The sequence below is a fragment of the Conger conger genome, chromosome 17 (genome assembly GCF_963514075.1).
Source record: "Conger conger chromosome 17, fConCon1.1, whole genome shotgun sequence".
Lineage (NCBI taxonomy): Eukaryota > Metazoa > Chordata > Actinopteri > Anguilliformes > Congridae > Conger > Conger conger.
Genome location: NC_083776.1, coordinates 18656696 through 18676353, shown reverse-complemented (window position 1 = coordinate 18676353; position 19658 = coordinate 18656696). Strand labels below are relative to the sequence as shown.

At 42.6% G+C, this 19658-nt stretch overlaps 1 protein-coding gene across 2 annotated transcripts; it reads left to right on the top strand.

The window, feature by feature from the left end:
• Positions 1-5695: 5695 nt before the first annotated feature.
• LOC133117105 (polypeptide N-acetylgalactosaminyltransferase 3-like) lies at positions 5696-19525 on the top strand. 2 transcript variants are annotated; one of them, XM_061227234.1, is made up of 11 exons: positions 5696-5853; positions 7589-8140; positions 9396-9568; positions 11108-11257; positions 12671-12905; positions 13243-13360; positions 14411-14611; positions 15746-15877; positions 16677-16778; positions 17167-17319; positions 18461-19525. In XM_061227234.1, exons 2-11 carry the CDS (start codon positions 7680-7682, stop codon positions 18572-18574), a joined length of 1839 nt encoding a protein of 612 aa, XP_061083218.1. In that variant the 5' UTR covers positions 5696-5853; positions 7589-7679; the 3' UTR covers positions 18575-19525. The 2 variants fall into 2 exon arrangements, with proteins under 2 accessions (XP_061083218.1, XP_061083217.1); XM_061227233.1 differs by lacking the exon at positions 5696-5853 and adding an exon at positions 6863-7046.
• The last annotated feature ends 133 nt before the right edge of the window (positions 19526-19658 follow it).

Genomic DNA, 19658 nt, shown 5'->3' with positions numbered 1-19658 from the left:
ATCTTACAGTTGATTAGACTAAGCAGTCCCCCCTTGTAGCTATATGGGGTTAACAGAAGCAAATATCTTATCGTGGCTACACTGGGGCTTGAACCACCAACCTTCTGTGTCCCAGGCTAGTGCCTTACAGGCTGTCCAGGCAGGGTTCACTTACATCCGTGCAGGTGGATTCTCATTGCTTTATCAATAAATCTGAATAACTTTGTTTCTGTTATTCAATTATTGGCACCCTTAAAAAAATGTTTATTAAAAAAGCCTGCATATAATAAACAATGTGGATAATGATCTATATTTTATGTTCAAACATACCTATATTATACTATACTTTAATTTCAATACATTTACTCTCATGTTTCAATGTTGGTGTTTTTTGTTTTTTGTTTTTTTTTCTGAAAACCGCAGGTGAAACAATTATTGGCACCCCTAACAATTACTGTAAATAAAATCAAACAAAGTGAAACTGGCAATACAATTGTACTTTAATTGACTTTATCTCAGTCTAAAGGAATTATATTGTGTTATTCCATTACTTTCTGTTTCACTAGAATATAAAAATAAGGTAACATGCATGCAAAATCCCTGTCAATCAACAGCATGGGAAAAGAACTGTCAATTTAGAAGACAGAGATGGTAATCAAGTAAGGTAATGGGTACAAAAAAAATACATAAACAGTTAAACATCCCACTTAGCACTGTAAGGGCAATAATTAAAAGGCATAACACGTATGGAATGATTGCAAACTTGCCAGGAAGAGGGTGCAAGTGCATATTGTCCAAACAACAACACGAAATGGCACCTCTATACCAGCAAACCCTTTGGAAGGGTGGTGTGAAGACAGCCCATATTGAGCACAATAAACAAAACCAAGCATCTTGAGTTTGCCAAACCTCATTGGAATTATCATTGGAAGAGAGTGCTTTGGTCAGATGAGACCAACAATGTACACATCATACACACCATCGACAGGTTTGGCGGCAAAATGGAATGTCCAATTCACTATTTAAGATCAGTGGTACAAGAAATTCAACAAAGTATCAGGAAATCTTGGCAGAAAATATGGTTGCCTCTGCTGGGAAGCAGGACAAGCACTCCAAGCATACATTAAAATCCACACAGAAATGCTTCCAAGCAAAAACAGCAACTATCTCTCTTCAGCCGGGGTGTTTGCACAATGTATTAAACCAGGGGTGCCAATAATTGGGGGGAAATAAATGTTTTTATGTCAAAAATGTAAGACTGGTTGATTCCATTGAATCATTAATAAAGCACACTACACATGAAAATGAGGATTATGTGAATAACTATTATTTTTTAGTTTACAGCACATTTGTGCATATTTTTCAAAGGTGGCAATAAATCTGTAGCCCACTGTATAATTAATTTGTAACTTTTCAGCTTGGAAAACATACTCATTTGTACCCAAAGAGAATATTACTGTACTTTAGGGGTACATTTGGGAAATGTCATCTTCGAAGAACAAAAATGTACCTTCCACTGTCACTCTTTCTGAGAGTGTATGCGATGCCGTTCGGCACTGAATAACGGCATGCTGTCACTGGCTTTTCCCCGGCTGGACTGCGGCCAGGCCTAGCCAGCACAAAAGGGGCCTGTGATCCGTCTCTCTGAAGCAGCCGTACTCTCCGGGCAGTCCTCCCGTGTCTCTGCGTGGAGGTGAAAGAGCCCTCACATGCGCCAGGCCCTGGGGTGTTTTCAGATACCCCACTCCGGAGTTTAGGGCAGATCACCGTCTCTGTTTCCCCCCCGAACCGGCGGCCCGCGGCCTCGGCCGGATCACGCCGCTTTGGGCTTCGGTCCAAAGTTTACCGTGCAGCGCAGCGGTGCTGGGGAATGTTCCGGAGCCGGCTGAAATTTAGAGAGGACGTGCCTCCAACTGAGCTGCCGACAACCACGAGAATGGGAAATAAGTAAAGAGCCTATGTGTGTGTGTGTGCGTGTGTGTGTGCGCGCGCATGTGCGCATTCTATTTATTTATTTATATATTTATTTGATGATCTGAATTCACGTGTAAAATTCACAGTCAGGGCACTGACATTGAGTCTGAAACCGAACAGCTTGACCGCAATATCAGCAGTCAGTTATATTATAAGCTGGAGGCTAAACACTTACCTGTCTGTCAGCCTGCTAAGTAGCATTTTATTGATCTGCATTATTGCATTACAGAATATATGAGCAAACTAGATTCCACAGGAGAGAAACATCTCGAGATGGAGAGCATGCCAAAAAAGCTAATATTTTGCAAGCAGACTGCAAGCAAGGATAGCTAAACTAAGTTAAAGAGGACTGAAAGATGCATGACTGCACTCATTAAAAGTCAGGCTGGTGTGCTCTCAAGTACTTTTGTGGCTGAACATGTACATTGTTATGCTGTTTCTTTGGAGTGATTCAGGTAGAGCTAATGTACACGTGATGCATAATCTGTGTTGTGATAGACTTACACTACATGGCCCCATGTGTGTGAACTTGCAACGGCATTCAGAACAGCCTGCAGCTTTGCCAAGAACAGTTTAACACACAGACACATACACAAATGTACACACACACACACACACACACACACACATACATACATCCTGATCCAGGGTCTTGAACCTGTTCATCCAGGAAAATCTGAAATCCGGTTCAAACCAGAAGATCCAACACCTGTCCCTGACAGGTGATTTCAAGGTTCCAAACCACATAAAGACAAAAGGATGGAAGTAGCCCTTAGATAAACAGTGTAGTGTTTGCAGTCCTTTCATAATGAAATTAGGGTGTTAGTATCTCAGTAATGTTTCTATTTATCTGCACAGCCGACAATACCACTGTTTTACATGGAATTGAATAACTAATTGAATGAAAAGTGATTTAAGGTATATAGTATACAACCTGTGTGCTGATTCTGCTAATAATTATCTGATTTTGACAAGACAAGAAAACTTTTAATCCCAAGATTGAACCTGTTTTAAAGTAAGGTTGGCAGCTACTGAAACATGAATCCGTTGCTGATTGATTGTTAAGGTACTCCCAGGCAGACATACAGCAGTGGCTGTGTGTAACAGCAGAGAGAAATGGAGTGGGGAGGCTCTGTACTGCAATCTGCCTGCACCCTGAAAGAGCCACTGCTTCTCTGCTGTCTGTAGTGTGCTTACAATTTTACAATTCCTTGACTCTCATAATTAGTTTGTTTAGTATGTTTTATGTGTAGTGTGTCAACGTGCTGCTCCTTTGTTTATCCTAGCATTCGATCGAGAGCCTTTATGAAGTTAGAGAGTCATTTTTCAGTTTTTCCCCACAGTTATTCCCCTCATTGTGTCTTGTGTTTTTTGATAATTCCCTCAAAAAATATCCACTGTGATGCACCGTGAAAGCATGATTCTCACTGGTGATATCAAAAACATACGTGTAGATTGATTTGACATGTCAATGGCAATTACATTAAAAGCATTACTTCTTTTTTAATGTTGTTCTTGTTTTGCCACAAGAATGCACATCTATAATAGAAGACAATTTGCTGGTGTTTGCCTTGCTTCTTCAATTACAGTGAATACTGAGAAGTAGGGGTTAAAATGGCTGCTGTGGAGAACAAGCAAGAAACTGTGTTGCAAAAGCCTCAGACTCCCAATGGACAAAGCCAGCTGTGGATCAGGGAGAGCTACTGCTTTGTGGTAGCAAGGTAGAAAGGCCACATTGAAGAGGCCCTGGGTATTTTTTTAAAGGTTGTTTCACATTGAGTCATTGAGCACATATGTGTACATACACCCCAAGAGCAAATTTATCTTGAGCAAAGGGCATACATTATCATAGGCCCAAGATTTATTTTTCTGTGCTGTGTGTTGATATTTACTCTCTTACTCTCCTAAAACTGTTACGGAGGTGATTAATCAAAGACCGTTTTACTTAATTTGTTAATTTCAGCCGGAATATATGCAGATATATAAGAGCATTCATTTGGTAAATATTATTATAAAATAAATATATAATATACACTGTCAAATCCTATTCCAAAATATACTGTAACAGTCCGTTTGTGCGTGTGTGTATGTGTGCATGCTCATGTGTGAGTGAATATGTCAGCTGACTACCCATGTAGTATATATACTGTGTCTGCTGGGACACCCCTGTCTGTTAAACCTCTTCCATTGCCTAGGCATGCTGAGAAATAAATAATCACTGAGTTTCAATCAGAATTAAGTGTTACAACCATCCCCAACCTGGGCAGCCATTACATAGCCAGCTATTGCTTGTTACTGCCACAGAAGTTAAACCATTTTACCTATAATATTGTGACGGCTAAACAAAAAATAGATGAGAATTATTAATTTTGTACCTCAATATCAGCTTTTTTTGGCTTAAAACACCCAATATTTAATATTGAGTCATCGATCTTATCATGTGTGAGATTGGACTGGACAAAAGTGTTCACTTTACCACGACTGATCCCTTGTTGGTCAAATTGATGGTGTTACAAGTAACCCATTGTTTCAACCATCCTCAGTCACCCCTATTTATTCTGACTTGTAAATCAAAACATGTGCTATGATTCTGACAAATTAATACGGTTTGTCCATATTACACTCTGTGCTCAGACAAAACAGCTATAAGTGAATTATCGCAGCCAGATTACACTAAATGGAACACTTTTGGTCTAATTGCAAGCTAGGCTTTCAGGAAGGCCATCTGTTCAACGTGACTGTTGACTTTACAGAAGAGAACAACTGAACTCCAGTTCTGTTTCACGTATTATCGTCTCTTCTGTTTGCCTTAATGTGAAACGACTGGTGATTATAGGCATGACTGAGTTGAATGAGCAAATACAGAATTAAATATACCAAATCTCAAATCAACACAAGGGTTATACCTGTGTTTGAAATTGTAGTTTTCTTGTGGCTGTGTAGCATTGGACCTCAGCTTTTGTGATTTTGAAATGCCTGGCAGTAGGTAATTACTGAATATAAATAATGCAGTGACTTATTTTGCTGAAATATAGAACAGGTATGATATAATGTATTCACCTGCCTACCGTCATAACCTATAAATAGTATCGATTTTTTTTCTATCTGGCTATATTTACACCTGTGCAAAATGTCATTCTAAAATGTGTGCAGTCCTGAACAAAGGGGAGGAGTGGGGGAATTGGAAAATCATAATATAATCCATCAGTCCTATAGACTAAAGGGATAGGCTACGGATGCAGTATATAGTAAGTGTAAGATACGTGATGATGATGATGGCGTTTTCGTGGCTTGTATTCAACCCAGGCAGCCAAGCAGGCTGTTGGAGAAAATACATTTGTAATGATCCAAATCCACTCTCGAGTCGACGAAATGCGTCTCCAACTGCATAAAGAGGTGTCCTTCCTGGTGTATACTGTAAGAGTGGTAATTTATCCGTAAATTGCAAATATATAATCGCCAAGATATCCATTAGAATATAAGGAAAAGTACACTACTGGGGGAAAAAACGCTGAGCTTGAATACAGGTCTGATCACAATTTCCTCACTGTTTCGTAGACTCCGGGGACAGCGCGATGAATGGGCAGCGCGCCTTTAACACTAGGAACTGTGACACACATCTGTCTATCACAATGAAGGCGAAAATTTTACGTTGCAGCACATGTATGAGTAGGTTTTAATCCGCCTGGTTCGAATGGAGTGTGTGCGAGAGAAGAGAAATACCGTTGAGACTTGTTAGCTGTTTGTAGGCGTGTTATCCGAAGAAACTACAAACTGCTCAAAGACTTTTCAATCGAATGGCCACCCACCCATCCTAGTCTTCCGGCTATTTATCACTTCAGTTACCATCTGTCGGCAATGAACGTTGGCGGAGGATGTGTCCAACTACCGGACTGATTGGTGAGTTGTTTAAGCCAACATCCGTATGGGGTAGCGTTTGTTACGTATTAGATTAGTCATCAAAAACAAGTGGTCTACGCTTTCTTTCACCATGGAAACAATGTGTTGGGCCATTTTTTTTTATTTTCGTTGTTGGAATCATACCTTTTGATTAATAAATACCTTGTCCTAACACCACGTTGTATCTTGTCGGCAAACTATAGAGTATAGACAACTTTGTAATCATTCTGTAAATTCATATGTTGGGACACATTTTGAATAAAGAAAAAGCACTCCTGACCGAAGTTTCTACTTTAAAAAAAGAAAAAGAAAGTATAACCACATGTATCAACTGTTCGGGTTCGGTTCTACAAAGTGTAGCCGGTTGGAATCAGCGTTACTGAAAAGAATGACGTTCCGCCACTGTGTGTAACCCAGCAACAGTTTCAGGGACTGGCCGGTTGAACAAATCCCATTGCTTACAGCAGGGCCATTGCTATAGACAAGAAATTCCCTGCTGAGGCTATACTATTTCTAAGAACTCAGTCAACGGGAGATGGGGGCCGTAATAAGGTCTCAACTAGCCTCCACAAACACCAAGTAGAGACCTGTCATTACTGATGATTTAGATTTAACCGCAGTTAGCTGTTTATTGCGTTTTGCAAAAAAAAGAAAAAATGATGATAAAAAAGGCTACAATTAGGCTACTGTGTATGGAAATCGTGGTCTTGTGGCGACTGCAATGGTACTGCAATTCTCCCTTTCCATAAGGCCACCTAAACTTAGACCTTATTTGTTGTATCCGAATGGGTGGCTTTATGGCTGTTAGACCAGTCAAACTCTGGGCAGCATTAAAATAATATACGTTCTTGAAATGAAACACTTGGCTACATCCATCGATGTATTCGTTTATAATTTATCGGCATCTTTACCGTCAAATGGACTGGATATGTCGAAAAGATGCTGTTTACGCAAGCGCGTAACTAAGTCTCCTCCTTCTACCTGAGAATAACCCACCTGGATCCAACTACACGGAAGTAGTTAGCCGAGATTGAGCAGCCTACGCTGCTTGCTCTGAAAAAGGTCCCGTTTCAGACCGCGACTGATTTAGTTTGGAATCATACGTCTCCGTTGCGTGGGTATTCAACGGATAGTTTGATAACGTTTGGCTATTGAAAAAATGTTTTTTGGGTCGTCTATTGTGTGTTGATATGGTAAGTAATTTTGAAAAGTGGTATATGATTTATGCTCAAATTTATTAAGCTTTGCCAATTGTACACGGTAGTCACATTCTGATATCGCATGGTGTTTTCAGGCTTGTAACAGGGAAAGCAGGCTTTGCTGATGTCACGGGTTGAGTAGTAGGGTAGGCTATAATTCATTACGGTTTGGCGAGTCTGTCAGTTAATTTATGTTGTCCATGACTGTTTTCTTCTAAATTGTCAGCCGTTTATTATGTTTAAATATGCTCTTCTCGCTTTAAATTGAGCGAAATTAAGAATGAACTTGAACTTTGAAAATGCATCCCATCGTCTCAGCACATAATATGACGCACTGTCCTGCTGAAATATTTCAAATAAATGGGTTCAAATAAAACGTTTTTATTTTCTGTTGTGACTTGGGTTGTTCTGAAACGCCTTATTTTACACTTGCTGTTGTTTATTAAACTAAATAAATACTAAGTTGTACATTTAGGCTGCAGTATATGTAATAGGCCAGTATTGCAAATAATACACTTCCCTCTTTTCTTTATTAGCCTCAGGTACAAATGATGTTACCAACTTTGCACATTTTGTGAAGCTCCACCTCAGACTTACTTCTGAATTTGCTGGACATTCCCAGAAGGCATGCCTGTCTTTCGCCGGCGATTGCGGAGGCTGTTGCACCCCTGGAAACTGGGGCTTGTGGGCCTCATTTTTGTCACTTTCGTATTCCTGATCCAACGGGAAGTAGTGATCCAGACTGCAGAGGAGGGCACGATGTTGGGCATGGTGATGGGCGCTGTCCATAACTTGGGCGGAGGGCCTAAAATGCAGATCAAAGCCCCGGTCCGGCTTTCGGAGGGTTTGGACGGCGTCTCGTGTTTGCCCGGCCATTACACCGCTGCTGAGCTGAAGCCGGCTTTGGAGCGTCCGCTCCAGGACCACAGCTCTCCTGGGGCATCCGGAAAACCCTTCCCTACGGACGACCTGAGCCCCGCCGAGCAGGAGGAGAAGGACCAGGGAGAAAAGAAGCACTGCTTCAACCTCTTTGCCTCCGACCGCATCTCCCTGAGCCGCGACCTGGGGCCCGACACCAGACCACCTGAGTATGTGTTTGGGGAAAGTCACTTCACACCCTGTAGGCAATGCTCATCCATTCCTCTTTTTAGAGGGGCCGGCTGTAGCCTAGTGGCTGAGGTTGGTGGTTCAAGCCCCGATGTAGCCATGATTAGATCCACACATCTGTTGGGCCTTTAACCCCACATTGCTCCAGGGTGGATTGTCCCCTGCCTAGGCTAATGAACTGTAAGTTGTTTTAGATAAAAACGTCAGCTAAATTATAGTAGTGCTTCGGAATGGAATACAGTGATATGGCATTTCTTGAGTTAGACTGGAAAGGGGTGATGGTATGTTGGTTGACTGAGACTAATAGATTTCAAAGATACTTTGATGTAAGGATATTTAAAGATCCAATATTGTACTTCTTTCCTTCCTGTTTGACTGCCCTTAAGCCTAATTAATATTAATGAACCACTGTTCTGTGGACCTATGCAAATGAGCGTAGTAGCATAGTTGTGATGTCATGAAGTTAGACGAATGGCTTGTGTAAATGCATAGTTTCTTAATACAGATTGTGTGGATTTCTTTAGGAGACTGTGTTTTCATACATTCATAGTGTTTCTCCTTTATTATCCACATGGCCAGGGAAATTGTCTTGTTTTCCACAATATGGGACCTTTCTATCATGAAAGTACTATTTCATATGGAAACGGCGCCATCTGGTGGTAGGATGTATGAAATGGTCCTATTTACTCCGACTACAGTGAAGCACTTTTTTTAAACTTTAATAATTGTAATGGGCTTATAACAAGAGGGAGGCGGGTTTTATTTCTGAGTGCTCTCATGCTCTTGAGCAAGGAATGGACAATTTTCAATTGTTCAACTGTTTAAGTTAGTAGTAAATGTATAATGTACTCTATCAGGGCATCTGGTGTACAGTCAGTAATATAAGGATTAAAATAACACTGTATTTCAGTCATCAGCCAGTTTCATGCTCTGAATCCATCAGATTCATATTTAACCCTTAACTACCGAAGGCTATCTATGGGTCCTTTTCAAAAAAGTTTTTATTTGAATGTCCTAGAAGCAATTTAACACAATTTAGCCACATTTTCTTCCCTAAAACATTGGCGTCTGCTTTTCCTCATAAAACAAGTATTCTCTTGTTTCTGTTATTTGGCTGAAGTTTCAAAACCTCTTGTAATGCCACAAAAATATTCATCCTTTGTAGAAAGAACTAGCAGTGACCAAACTGACTCTGAGAGTGAGTGTAATGAGCTGTTTTTTTTAACTCCTTTGCAGATGCATAGAGCAGACTTTCAAACGCTGTCCACCCTTGATGACCACCAGCGTAATCATCGTGTTTCACAACGAAGCGTGGAGCACACTGTTGCGGACGGTCTACAGCGTCCTGCACACCTCCCCGGCCATCTTCCTCCGGGAGATCCTCCTGGTCGACGATGCCAGCACTGACGGTAAAGCCTCCAGCTGATTGGCTTGTTAAATACGAGCTGCAACGGAAGTTAGAGCAGCGCTAGCTTACGCGACATGACGTATATTCGAGTAAAACGGATGTTTCGGGGAAACACTTTTGGAGGGCGGGCAGTCGACTTGACTGATGTTAAATGAGCCATAGCCTATGGCTCTGTGTGGAAGAATACCTGCATCTGCGTGAAGGGGTATTGATTGGAGGGAGAACAGAAAAGTGACACATCTAAATTCATTCTGGTACTGGATGACGTCAAATCTTGTTTTCCAGGAAGTGGTTGGAAATTATTTCTAGTATTACAATTTTATAATTTCTTTTGGAATATATAGTTTAGGATGTGTTTGTATGGTTATGAAGAACTGACTAAGTTGAGGAAAAAGTGAAATTTGATTTGGAGAATGGTGAAGAAGAATGGTGATTGTGTGCAAGTCTCATAGACATATCTCTGGCCTGAGAAGCAGAGCACAGCTGGGCTGTAGTGGGCCATCCAGCAGGAAATGGGCTTGCTGTGTTTACTCAGTAATTAAATGATTCCCTTTCCTCCTTTCCTCCTAGTCAAAGCCCAAGTCTCTGCCTTGGCAACAGACCTTGCTGGGATTTATAGCTCCATGTCTATCATTGTATCAGTTTCCATAGACAGCAGCCAGGCAGAAAGGGGGCTGCTCTGTGTGTGCGTGTGTGCGTGCGTGCGTGCGTGCGTGCGTGCGTGCGTGCGTGCGTGCGTGCGTGCGTGCGTGCGTGCGTGCGTGCGTGCGTGCGTGCGTGCGTGCGTGCGTGCGTGCGTGCGTGCGTGCGTGCGTGCGTGCGTGCGTGCGTGCGTGCGTGCGTGCGTGCGTGCGTGCGTGCATGAGGATATTACATTCCTTTTGGTATACATGATCAACTGTTCAACTGATATAATTCATTTGGACTTTAAATATTGGGGTGTTTCAATTGCTTTGATGAACCTTTTTTCCTATATAAAAATAGTTGAAGTTGAAGGATTTGATCTTCAAAACCAATCGAAATTAGGCCATGGTTTTCTTTTCTCTCAGGTAATTAGCTGAAGAATTAGTGCTAATAATTGGCCAACTGTTTTCACGCCTGACTCCCAGGTGAAGGCAGGGTGGAAAACCAGCAGTTCTTGGACCTTGAGGACCATGATATGATGACCCCTGTTCGAGATGATTGGTGAATGATCAGTGAATTTCTCACTGTTGTAGGGTGTAGCCTAATGGCTATGGTACATGACTGGGATCTGGAATGTTGGTTGTTCAAGCCCTGGTGGAGCCAAAATAAGATCCTCGCAGCTGTTGGGCCCTTGAGCAAAGCCCTTGACCAAAGCCCCCTTGGGGATTGTCCCCAAGCGTAGTCTAATCAACTGTAAGTCACTCTTTATAAAAGTGTCAACGAAGTCAAAAGTCCAAAGACATGCAGGTTAGGGACTACAGATGAAAATTAGCTCATTCAGTAACTCATTTTCATTGATACTGAAAATGTTGATTAATGTGCAATTATGAATGATAATTATGTTATCTGCTGACAGAGGCCCTGCACGAGGAGCTGGATAACTACCTGAAGCGGCTGCACCTGGTGCGGGTGGTCAGGCAGCGGGAGAGGAAAGGCCTGATTGCCGCTCGGCTCCTGGGAGCCTCTGTAGCCAGCGGGGACACCCTCACCTTCCTGGACGCTCACTGTGAGTCTGCCTCTCTAACGCTCGCTGAGTCTGCCTCTCTGACGCTCGCTGTGAGTCTGCCTCTCTGACGCTCGCTGTGAGTCTGCCTCTCTGACGCTCGCTGTGAGTCTGCCTCTCTGACGCTCGCTGTGAGTCTGCCTCTCTGACGCTCGCTGTGAGTCTGCCTCTCTGACGCTCGCTGTGAGTCTGCCTCTCTGACGCTCGCTGTGAGTCTGCCTCTCTGACGCTCGCTGTGAGTCTGCCTCTCTGACGCTCGCTGTGAGTCTGCCTCTCTGACGCTCGCTGTGAGTCTGCCTCTCTGACGCTCGCTGTGAGTCTGCCTCTCTGACGCTCGCTGTGAGTCTGCCTCTCTGACGCTCGCTGTGAGTCTGCCTCTCTGACGCTCGCTGTGAGTCTGCCTCTCTGACGCTCGCTGTGAGTCTGCCTCTCTGACGCTCGCTGTGAGTCTGCCTCTCTGACGCTCGCTGTGAGTCTGCCTCTCTGACGCTCGCTGTGAGTCTGCCTCTCTGACGCTCGCTGTGAGTCTGCCTCTCTGACGCTCGCTGTGAGTCTGCCTCTCTGACGCTCGCTGTGAGTCTGCCTCTCTGACGCTCGCTGTGAGTCTGCCTCTCTGACGCTCGCTGTGAGTCTGCCTCTCTGACGCTCGCTGTGAGTCTGCCTCTCTGACGCTCGCTGTGAGTCTGCCTCTCTGACGCTCGCTGTGAGTCTGCCTCTCTGACTCTGCCTCTCTGACGCTCGCTGTGAGTCTGCCTCTCTGACGCTCGCTGTGAGTCTGCCTCTCTGACGTCACTTGCTGAGTCACTGAGGAGCAGGGCCACTCAGTGTGCTGTCGACAGGCTCAACCAGTGGCACTCCCTTTGGGGAATCCTGCCTGGCTCCTCTATCACTCTTAACCCAGTCCCAAGCCCAATGTGAAGCAGCTCCACCCAAATCCCAAGGCTTTTTTTGGCTTTGGTTGAGAAAATTGAGAGAATTTAGTATGGTTTTAATAGTGGCTCAAAACAATAATATAACAGTAATTTTGATTAGTTGAAAAGGTATTAGGTCGAGAGTGCCTTATTGCACCGTTGGAACTGAAAGGGCTGCCAAGTACTTGTGGATGTGCCTTGATTGTTACTGATGCCTGTTCTTGCAACATTTCTTGCCATATTGTTTATTTCTGCTTCCTGTCAGAACAGATCATTTAGACATGTAACACAGCAGCCTTTTAAATCAGTGTGCTATATTCAGCCTAATTATATTGGGGTCATTGATGGGAGCTTTATTAACATGTCATCTTAGCAACTGCAACTTTCTGCTTGGCTTGTAGCATAGTTAAAATGGGAAATATGCATACACCCAGATAATGGCACATCTGGAAGTCTGGTCAGGTGACCAGGGCCCAGTCACTACTGACATGAATGTGTGTGTCAGGTGAGTGTTTCCCTGGATGGCTGGAGCCATTACTGGCCAGAATAGCAGAGAACTACACAGCAGTGGTGAGTCCAGACATCACCACCATCGACCTCAACACGTTTGAGTTCAAGAAACCCTCCCCCTACGGACAGAACCACAACCGGGGAAACTTTGACTGGACTCTGGCCTTCGGCTGGGAGGGCCTGCCGGACCATGAAAAGCTCCGGAGAAAAGATGAGACCTATCCTATCAAGTGAGACTCCATTTTTGAGCAATCACACTCCGTTAAAGCACACTTATCACAGCATATCACAACAGGCCATTCTGCCCAGCAATGCTTGCCTTTTCCCAACACTAAAGTGTAGTTAGTTTGCCTAAAAGCTAAATAGTACCTAGCACCCGATCAAGCCTGGTCTGAAACCCCCAGTGATTCTGCCTCCTGGCCATGAATAAGAAGTTTGAAATACATAAAGCTTTGATTGTCTGCCGGATATGTCCTGCTCCTTTGAAAGTATTTTATACAGTAGCTTAATCTGATCTGTTCTGGATTACTTGTGATTTAAAATGACACATGTACTGTGTCTGCGCAGGACACCCACTTTTGCAGGGGGGCTGTTTTCTATCTCAAAGGAGTTCTTCTATCACATTGGAAGCTATGATGAACAAATGGAAATCTGGGGTGGAGAGAATATCGAAATGTCTTTCAGAGTAAGTGCAATTACCCACTGCTATTAAACTGATCTGTTTCCGCATACTTTTTTACTGTTATGCTGTGCCACTCCTTCAGTAGATGGTGATCCCTACATCTTTCTGTGCATATCCGTAGGGAACAAAAATAAATGTTTTGTTGTTGGTTGTTTTTAATTATTATTCATTTTAGATCAGCTCTGAATAGAATGGAAATTGTTCTTTAGGTCTGTGTATTTGAGGTGGTTATTTGATTTCTGACCAAATTCTAAAGAATTGAAAACCAATCAAAGCCTCTTCTGTAGAACAGTTGTCACTGGAAAATTGGTTAATTTGTTTTTAGAATATCTATTTTTAATATAAAATAATTACTAATGATGCCATGTGTCAAAAAATTTGATTCTAATATAATATAGTTGCATACATGCTTGCAGATCAACAATAATAATAAGATGGCGATTTAGCCGGAGGCCTGTACAGCAGACTCCATATACAGTATTTGTCTCTGTCCGGCTAACACATTTAGTCTGTTCGTCATCTTTCTCAGTTTTTGTGTGATTTTTGGAACTGCCTGTCTGTTCAGCAAGGAGTTGATTTCTCCATAAGAGCAGTTACTCAGTGTTCTGGCTCAGAGAGAACTGAATCTCTACTTTAATGTTAATATTTGCAGATTCCAGACAAATGATGAAAAACAGTTTAGCTTTGGGGAAAAAACTTGGGGAAACTTGCTCTGGAACTGTCTTTTTCTTATAGCAGTTTGAATCCCTGCCTCCTCTTTTGATTGATAGCAGCAAAGCTTTGTTATTATTTGGGGCAGCCTGTCGCATAATGGCTGGCTAAGGTTCATGCCTGGGACCCTTAAGGTTGGTGGTTCAAGATCTGCACAGCAGTTTGAGCAAGGCCCTTAACCCCACATTGCTCCCCGGGTGCTGCACGGTGGCTGCCCACTTCTCCTAAGTAACTAGGATGGGGTCAAATACAGAGGACAAGTTACCCCACACGGTTCAAAGTTTGTCGTCTTCAGTCTTCTTCAGTGTGATTTTCTAAAGGAGTGGCTCTTGTTCTACACAGGTATGGCAGTGCGGGGGCCAGTTGGAGATCCTCCCCTGTTCCGTAGTGGGGCACGTCTTCCGCTCTAAGAGCCCCCACACCTTCCCCAAGGGCACCCAGGTGATAATCCGCAACCAGGTGCGCCTGGCTGAGGTGTGGATGGGCGAGCACAAGGGCATTGTTTACCGGCGGAACACGCAGGCTGCGCAGATGTCCAGAGAGGTAAACGGCAAATCTTTATGTTTCATAACTGCTCTGTTTATAATTATAGAGCACCGTATGCAGGCGTGATGCATCAGGCAGGATCCCAGCTCCAGTCGCTCACTGGACAGACCAGCTAAAGCATTACTCTGCTCCGTGCCTTTTCTCTTGTAGGCCTTCTCTGTGGAATGTTTTCTTTGCAGGAGGGACTAGGCTACACTGTCTGTTTTCATTAGGGCAGGGGGCCCTGCCATTGGCCGCTCTCCTCTTCGTGTTGGTCATGTTTTTAGCAACCACACACTGGGCCCTCTGTTAGCCTTTGTCTGGACAAAGTCTGAACCTCGCGTAACCGTCACCGAATGAAGATGTGCTAAAGAGGAGTTAAGAAAAAGGCCATACCCAGCTCACGACGCAATCCATGAAGCTGCAACTATTTATTTATTTTTCTTTTTTTTGGTCATTGAGCTGGAAGTGACTTCAAATCAGTGGCAGGAGATTTCTGTGTTCTGTATACAGTAGTTTTCCCCAACCCTGATGGTGAAAAAACTGCTTGCTGCTGTGTTCAAATTGCCACTGAATCTTCTTATGAAGATATGTTACTTTGAAACATGTCTTCAGCTTTGTATGTTTTTCGTCTACACAGGCTGGTTTTAGATCAGCTCAGGATTTCTTCTAGCCTGTGCTGTTTGCTGAAATGTTTGTGTGAGAGGAAACCAATATCCATGCAATTATGTAAATGATCCCCATGAGAAAGTGGCCATAGAAACCTGTTTATATTTGGGTCAAACTATGCCTGGATTAGAGGTTCAGTTAAAAATGATCAGAAAACATTGGAGAGTGAAGCCAAGGAAGGATATATTAAGAATATCTAACTTGTTGACACAACTCTGAAGAATGAGTGGATGTCAAACGTTGTTGGATATCCCTTCAGGGCCGGTGCCCGATTATTATACTTAATCTGGGCTCATCTCATTAAATGTAGCTGAGGTTCGCGAAATGGCTAGGCCAATGGCTAACTGTCTTCTGCAAATTACATGTTTACTGATAACGACATAGAATTTCAAATATGACGCAACACCAGTTATTCATATTCATAGAAGTGTGTAATGACTTTCTGCAAAGTTCCCCCCTTTCTAACGCGACTGGGATTTCTAGCGGTCTTTTGGTGACATTTCCGAGCGCGTGGAGCTTCGGGAGCGTCTTAAGTGCAAGAGTTTCTCCTGGTACCTGAGTAACGTGTATCCCGAGGCCTTCGTCCCTGATCTCCATCCTGCCCGTTCTGGCTCAGTAAGTGCATCTGCTTTACTCAATCGATTACGTGCTGAGAAATGTTGAAAGCCCACATGGCATTCGTTGTTTTTTATGTCAAAGACTGGCTGATGGACAGATAGATGGATGGATAGATGTGATAAAGTATTTGATTTCCTCTCTTACATATTTGTCACACTGAATGGTTTCAAATCTTTGGGCAAAATCTAATATTGGACAAAGGGAATCTAAACAAAACATATTTTTATAATTATTTCATTAATTTACTGAGAAGTTATTGAACAGCCCATATCACAATGTAAAACAGTAGTTGCCCCCCTCTTTCACATTGATGTGGTGGAATTTTAGCCCACTCTTGAAATAATAATTTAAAATATGCGTTTTGTGTTTACTCTGTTTCCCTTCATCAATTATTGCATTTAGCCTAATTATCTGAATTCATTCTGAGTGACAAATATGCAACAATTGAGGAAATGAAGAAGGGGGTAAAGATTTTTTCACGGCATAATGGATGGATGGATGGATGGATGGATGGATGGAAAGTTTGTCTGGGGCCCTGCTATGAGTTTAAGCACACTGTAGATCAGGCATCTCAAACTCCAGATCTGGAGTGCCAATTTTGGCTGGTTTTAGGTGTGTTTCCGAACTTTAATTTAAGTAATTGTATAAGGAGTCCTCACACTATGTTTCCAATTCCTCTGACATGCAGAGGTGTCATTGGAGAGATGGGGCTTCCAGGATTGCAGATGAAATCCTTGGTGTAGGGGGTTTGCTATCGGAGGCCGTGTCACTGAACAGCCTTCTGGTTCCCTTTCAGCTGAAGAGCATTGGTAGAGAGCTGTGCTTGGATGCTGGTGCGAACAACGAGGGAGCTAAGCCACTGATCCTGTACACCTGCCATGGACTAGGAGGAAACCAGGTGCACTTAAGAAAAATAATTTCTTATTTAGCTGACACTAAGCAGGAGACAATCCCCCTGGAGTAATGTGTGGTTAAGGGCCTTGCTCGAGGGCCCAATAGCTTTACGGATCACATCGTGGCTACACTGGGGCTTCAACCACTAACCTTCCATGTACCTTAGTCACTAGGCTAAAGGTAGCCCCAAACTTGCCTTAGAAGTAATCTCAAAATGGATCCCTGTCATTCTCTTCTGGTAGTCCTGTTTTTTACTTTAATTTGGTCACCGGTTAATTTATTTGTACGCTGACGAAGAGGTGATTAAAATTGAGGAATGGCAGGTGTGCAGGGTGCTGTATTCCTTGAGCAACATCCTTCTAAAGTTAACTGATGTGTGTTAAATCTGTCAGTATTTTGAGTTTTCGACGCACCACGAGGTCCGGCACAACATCCAGAAGGAGCTGTGCATGCAGGGCTCAGAGGACGCTGTGACCCTGGAGGAATGTCAGAACAAGGGACTCGGCACCTCCACTGGACCTGAGCAGAAGTGGGAGTTGAAGAAGGTAATACTTAAGTATATGTACCATACCCCTTCTCTCTCTCCACTTGTGTTTTTCTACAACTTTTATCACTCCGCTTTTGAGATTTACTGCCGGGTTTCTTGGGTCCAATGTTAATGCTGGTTGGGCTGGCTCTCTGATGGAGCTGTGCTCTTACCACAAAGTCGGCCGTTTTATTCACTAACTGGCAGCCGGCTGTGCCTTTTGTTTGTTAAAGTTCGGCATACTTTTGTCTTGAGCATTGTTGGAGGCAAACAGTGTCTGATTTTACAGACTAACTTGAGCACAACAAGGTTTATGGTCTGTGAAACATTGAAATTACAAATTCATAGTCAATATAATTTGGGCAAGCAGTACTTTCTGCATGTTTCTGCATGCTCTGTGGATGTATTATTTATTTATTTATTATTTGCATTAAAGAATTAGATACAGAACCTATACACTTCATTCATTCATACATATAAATAACTTTCACGTCTTTACCCTCTTAAGTGGCTGCTCTGTCACTGTGAGTGCAAATTCACTGTAATTATTAAGATTTGAGGAATGACAGTATGAGACTTAAATTATTTTGCCACTGCAGCTCACTTGAAATACCAAAATTGCAGTTTCTACTAAACATGTTCCCAAAAACTTTTTGTTTTGTATGTTTTTAGTCTGTAAAAATGGAACAATTGAAATAAAAGCATCACAGTGCTTTCCATCTCCCACTCTTCACTTCCCCCATGTGCTCTGAGAGAATTTATGCTAATTAGACCTTTATTTGATGACATAAGGCACTGAGCCGAAACGAGCATGTACAACCTGTTCCCACCTGTTGCTCTGTCCCTGTGAGTACAAGTACTCCAGGTATATACCAAATTATTGAAATGTGAGGTATTAAAATGTATTTCCAAAAATGTCATTGTCCAAATACTTACGGTCTGCACTGTATTAGTTAATTAGTCAGGAACAAGTATGTCAATGCAATGCCGAAACGGGCAACATACATTTAATCATAGTCATTTATTGCCAAAATTGTCTATTTTCCTAGAGCCTTATTTGAGTATTATACATATTTCAGTATACATTTACAGACTCCTGAACATTTATTTATCTGTTTATTCGTGTAAAAACCTTCCTAAATTCCTTTGCTTATTTTTAGAACAAGTTGTTGTGGAACCACAAGTGGAGGCTGTGTCTGACAGCCCTGAATGAGCACCCCACCCTGGTGGCCTGTAACCCGTCAGACAGGTACCAGCTCTGGGTGTTCACCTGAGGTCTCCTCCCCATTCCCACCGCAGGAACCGGGAGGAGTCCCTTTCAGCAGCCGCTCGTGTGCTGGATTCATCTGTATTTTGTAAAGTAATGTTTTCTATTCATTATAAAGTGATATTTGTATGGATACACAAGCACACAGAATCAGTTTATTTATTTATTTTGTGGAGGGGGGTGGGGCGTGGCAACTATTGCATTCCATGATGCAACATATGGGCACTTTCCTTTTGTGTGGCTTAAGAGAACATGACCTCACCTCAGGAAAGACGTAGTTGTAGTGAAAGGTTTTGTGGTGAACAAGAATTTGAAGGGAGGTGAAGCTTTGTCTAATGGCGGCAGTTTTGAAAACTAAAATTGGTACGTTGAAGACAATTCTATCAGGAAGCTTGTACATATGATGTTTTTTCAGCCAATAGAACCAAGTATGGCAGCTATCAACAATTCAAACTGCCATTTGCAATAAAGTTGTATACAAGGTTCCAGTAATGAAAGCTTTGCATTAACATCAGGGAAGCAAAGTACAATAAAGTGGAAAGACTGAGAACTGAATGTTTTTATAGCTAGCTTTCTTCCATCCCTTGTTTGGTATACTTTTTATATACCATTGCTTTCTATTTTCATGTGCTATTTGGCTGATACAGTATCTAACTTGATAGCCACATTTTAGATGGCAATTAATGGCCATTCCTGCATTTAATTCAGCAATAAAATGTCCTGTTTGGAATTTCCTGTCTTAAATGTGAATGGTAATGAACATCCATAATACATAATGTACCGATAGCTTATTTTAAGAAAATATGTAATGTGAAGTTTTCCATGTTTATACTACCACACCCGACATAAACTGTTGTAAGGACTCTGCTACTGATTGACAAGCTTTCCTCAGGTCGGTATGGTTTTTCTTTATCAGAAATCAACAAAAGACAAATAAAAACACTTGCACTTTGAGAAATGCCTTCACGTTGTGTTCAAAAGGGGTGTAAATTGGCTGCACAGTTTAGAATGAGAGAATGGTGGTAGAGGCCTTTCTATTGGTGCTGAAGTTGGCATGTGACCTCGATTCTCCGGGGATTAAAAAACGAGGA